Source organism: Microtus ochrogaster, unplaced genomic scaffold, assembly GCF_000317375.1.
Source record: "Microtus ochrogaster isolate Prairie Vole_2 unplaced genomic scaffold, MicOch1.0 UNK99, whole genome shotgun sequence".
Lineage (NCBI taxonomy): Eukaryota > Metazoa > Chordata > Mammalia > Rodentia > Cricetidae > Microtus > Microtus ochrogaster.
The window spans coordinates 567,265-571,784 of NW_004949197.1; the positions used below are offsets into that span (position 1 = coordinate 567,265).

General features: G+C 48.1%; 1 protein-coding gene across 1 annotated transcript in view; it reads right to left on the bottom strand.

Moving 5' to 3' along the window:
- Smarcc2 (SWI/SNF related, matrix associated, actin dependent regulator of chromatin subfamily c member 2) overlaps positions 1-3,397 on the bottom strand; it is a 28,085-nt gene extending 24,688 nt beyond the window's left edge. Inside the window, exons 1-4 of the mRNA XM_026778023.1 lie at positions 2,865-3,397; positions 1,185-1,270; positions 313-394; positions 128-220 (exon numbers count right to left, since the gene is read on the bottom strand). Coding sequence (XP_026633824.1) covers positions 128-220; positions 313-394; positions 1,185-1,270; positions 2,865-3,170 — 567 coding nt within the window. The 5' untranslated portion in view covers positions 3,171-3,397. The remainder of the gene's footprint in view (positions 1-127; positions 221-312; positions 395-1,184; positions 1,271-2,864) is intronic.
- Between the last annotated feature and the right edge of the window lie 1,123 nt (positions 3,398-4,520).

The window sequence follows — 4,520 nt, forward strand, 5'->3', positions numbered from 1 at the left end:
TGCCACAAGCTGTTTCCTGATGGAAGACAACATCAGTCATGGAGGAAGACAGTGTAACCATGGTAACAATGTGTAAACCAGTCAGGAGTTCAGAAGCCTCTGACTTACCGGCCTCCCTCATACTCACCTGGTGTCTCTTAACAATGTCTTTTAATTTCCCTAGCAGTTTGGGCTCAATCTCTGGGCACAGGAAAATGTTAGGTCGAGACAGGCAATTATTCTGTGAGGAGAAGAAGTAGCTGAGATGAGGAAAGGCTGTTTTATGTTCTCACTGTGGAGAGGGAAATGGAGAGGGTGTGTGCTGAATTTTACCTGCACCAAGGACTTCTCAATGGTCATGAACATTTCCACATTGCGGTCCATGCGGGATGGGTTCTGGAAATCGTAACGCCGCCTTGTAAAGGGACAGTAACCTAGTCAGTTATATTCTTTGTCTGGGGAAAGGAGAGGGTGAAGGATTTTCTCTCTTTAATTTATATTTTTATTTTACATGTATGGCTGCTTTGCCTGCTTGTATGTACCATGTGTCTGAGGAGGCCAGAAAAGGTCATTGAATCCCCTGGAACTGGGGTTACAGAAGGTTGTGAGCAGCCATGTGGGAATGGACCATGTTCTCTGGAAGAGCAGCCAGGGCACTTAACCACCACTGAGCCATGTCTTTAGTCTTGACAGTATATAACTTTTGTCTTTTCTGTTTATTTGTCTGTTTGAGATAGAGTTTCTCTGTGTAACATCCCCGGCTATCCTGAAACTTGCTCTGTGACCAGGCTGACCTTGAACTCACGGAGATCCACCTGCCTCTGCCTCCTGAGTGCTGTGATTAAAGGTGTGCACCATCGCCCTGTTTGGTACGTAACTTCTTACCATGGGAAATTAGGAGGTAATCTTGTCACAAATTTTGCCCAAATCAAAGGGAACGAAGGATTCCTGGTCTCAACTGCATAAATCACTCTGTCTAATCCAAAAGGACAAAGTTTGAGATGTCCACCTAAGAGGCCTCTTCCCAGACTTCACACCCCTCCCTCATTCTTGGGGACTGTTCTGGCTGTGACAGCTATTTTTCTGACCTATCAAAATAAAAGACTCGTTGCATTTCTAATGTGTTCTCTCACTTCAGAAGGACCCCAGGAAATAACGGGAATTGTCTCTAAACTAAATGAAAGAGCAGAGAGAAGGCATCTTACCATCCCTGGTCACTCTTAAATTTGTAGGCGGCTGCAAGAATGTGGCACAGGGATCCTCCTGCTTTGAAATCTAGGAAACATTTGATCTGGAAATTGAGACAGGGAGAGGTGTGAAGGTTACATTGTATATTTTTTTTTGTCACATAAAAATCCTGCCACAAAAATTCCACTCTGAACTGATCTCCCTCTCATGTTTTACTTTGTTTGCTTGTTTTTCCTTTTTTTCTTTTTGTTTTTTTCAAGACAAGGTTTCTCTGTGTAACAGCCCTGGCTATCCTGGAACTTGATTTGTAGACCAGGCTGCCTCCAATTCACAGAGCTCTGCCTGCCTCTGCCTCCTGAGCGCTAGGATCAAAGGTGTATGCCACCCTGCCATTTGCTTGTGTTTAAGACAGTGTCTCACTATGTAGCCCTGGCTGGCCTAAAACCCACACGTAGACCAAGTTAGGCTGGAGCTTTGCAGCAATTCCTCTGCCTCTATCTCCCAAGCTCTGGGATTAAAGGCATTAAACCCACGTCATTGCACCACGTGACCTGGAGAAAATTAGAAAAGAAACCAATATTCGTTTTCAAAATGTCATTTTGAACCAAGCATTCTACCGGATTACCTCATGTACTACTGATGAAATGCTACAAAGTAGGCTATCAAATTCATGGAGAGATGAAATTATTAAGACTCATAAAGGTTGCCCCACAGCTGTCATAGGACAGAACCAGGACTAAACACAAGTTTATGCAAACTCAAATCTCATTGCCCATTCTCAGGGATTGCACGTATTAATTTATTGTGTCCATGTGTCCTCCTGGAGGTCTCTCCTTCCAGCATGTGGGTAGCTAAAGGAAGCCACCCCCTTTGTGGCACTGCAGACACAATTCGGGGCTAGGTATGTGCTCAACAGAGCTTTAGCTCTGTCTGTAGGCTTCCTGACTCAGCCGACCCAGGTTTATTTTTCTTTTTGCTCTTTTTTTTTTTTTTTTTTTTTGTAGCTCTTGCAGAGGACCCAGGTTTAATTAGACCAGGTAGTCCTACCACTCATAGAGATCTGCCTGCCTCTGCCTCTGGAGTGCCAGGATTAAAGTCATGCACCACCATGACTGGCTGTGACTGGCTTCTAAGTAGTGGGTTTTGCCTTGTGTGTGCATCATGTGAGTGAGTGCCCATGATGGAGAATCAGGAGGCCGTAAACCACCACGTGGGTACTGGAAACCAAACCCAGGTCCTCTTCAAGTGCTCTTAACCACCGAGCCATCTTTCCTGCTCCCAAAACGTCACCCCCTTTTAAGAGGGCAGCAGGAAAGAGACACCGGAGGACTGACCCCCACAGCCTGAGATTGCATGCTTTTTCAAAAATAACAGGAATAGTCAACTGAGGCTAGTTTAAGCCCTGATGCCCTGACCACTAGTCAAGACTTGCTGTAGGAAATAAATCTATCAAAATTATGAAATTTGTTTTTTAAAAAGTGGGTTTTATTTTTGTTTTTCTTTTGAGACAGGGTCTCACAATATGGCACACACCATCTGAACTGCTATGTGGGCCAGGTTAGCCTCCAACTTTTGATTCTTCTGCCTCAACTTCCCTAATTCTGGGATTACATGCACGTAGGGGAAAAAAATAAAAAGCCAAACAATAAAAACTCCCCTTCCAGTTGGGAGGCCTCGTCCCCTCCCTTTGCACTCACCGGCAGTTTGGTAAGGGGTGCGTTGCTGACATGTTTGCCAAAAACCTCTTCCTGAAACTGGAGCAACTGCACAACCAGGCTCGACAGGGACTTGTTGGTCGGTGGTTCCGCCTGTATGTACTGGGAAAGGAGGGAAAGGAAGACAGGGATGACAGGCCGATTCTCTACCACCTGCCATTTCTTCCCGTGAGTTCCTGGAAGCCCCTGGGGCAGACATGTCTTGTCTATATACAGAGGACTCCAGCACTCCTGAATTGTAGCTGCACCCCGACACTGGCACTGCAGGACACCCTGATATCTGGCCATCTCGTCCCCAACGAACAGTAAAATCTGCAAGGTTTATAGAGCTCAAGGCAAGAAAACAAACATCCCTTTGAGGCTCTAAGTGACACAACAATGTATTTCTTGGGGGGCCATGATAAAGGAGCATGTTTCAACACATACTGGTGTCTTAAAAGGGCAAAAAGGAGAGGCAGGGCAAGCCGACTTACAAACTAAGCCCGTACATTTTGCTTCTACTGAAGCCAGGCATGATGTTCATTGTTGGGTCTCCTCTCTAGAAGGAGCGCAGACCACTCCCCCCCCCCCCACACACACACAGACTAAGTAGGAAGACACCCTACTTATCCCTTTCTGAGGACAGGAGACCTCAGACATTTCCATTGCCTGCTACCTGGGATCCTACCTTTCTGTCCTGTTCCTGAGCCAGGAGGTTAATTTTCTCTTTACCTTTTGACCCCTATTTCCTCTACCCTAATCGAAGTCAGCACCTCTCGGTGGGAGGTGTGAAAAGATCTGTAGTAACAAAAGAGTTAAACACTTGAAAGCTGAATCAGGTCACAGCTGTCAACCCCCTCGGGGTTCCAGACTTAAGACCCCAGTCGGGTCTCCTTTCAAAAGGTCAAAAAAACGGAAGACTGGGAACCAGAGCCTCACGCTGGGGGTTCAAACAAGTCACAGAGCCAACAGCTGTTTGTCAAGAGTCTGACACCCACAGAGACCCCAAACGGTTTTAGGACCAAATTCAAACCAGGATTAGAGGTGAGTTCTGAAGCTGTCCACTATTCTGACAGGCTGCAAAGCCAGGGTAGGAAGAAAGCTAGAGGGGAAAAGAGCCCTTAGCCTGGGGTAGTGAAGAAGCAGGCCATATCCAGGGGGAAAAAAAGGCCTAGGGACAATGAAGACACGAGAATGATATCTGTGCAAAAAAGAGAAAAAAGACAGGTAAGGGCTTCTGAACCCTTTTGTTCACTACCTCTATTATTTCCAGTTATGGGGTGGGGGTGGGGTCTAGCGCTAGGAAGCTTATCCCAGCCTCTGGACCTCAAACCCAAAGCGATGCTAGGCTAGGTGGCAGAGCGACTTTATTGTGAAGCCAAGGGCCGGGCTGAGGGGCTGCTGCCCCGGGACTCGCACGCCCCGTGCCCCGAGGAGGTGCGGGGACGAGCCTGGGAGACAGGTGATTTCCCAGGTAGAGCCCCTTCCCAGGGCCTGCTCCGCGCCTGGATCGCCCGCTGCTTTCTCCGTCTGTCTCCGGACGCACACAAAGCCAGCACAGGGGAGGCCTGGGCCGCGCCGGTACCTGGCTCGGCGGGGGAGCTCCGGCGGGCGCCGCGGCTCGCACACCGGAGGAGAGGAGGCGCGCGACGGCACCCG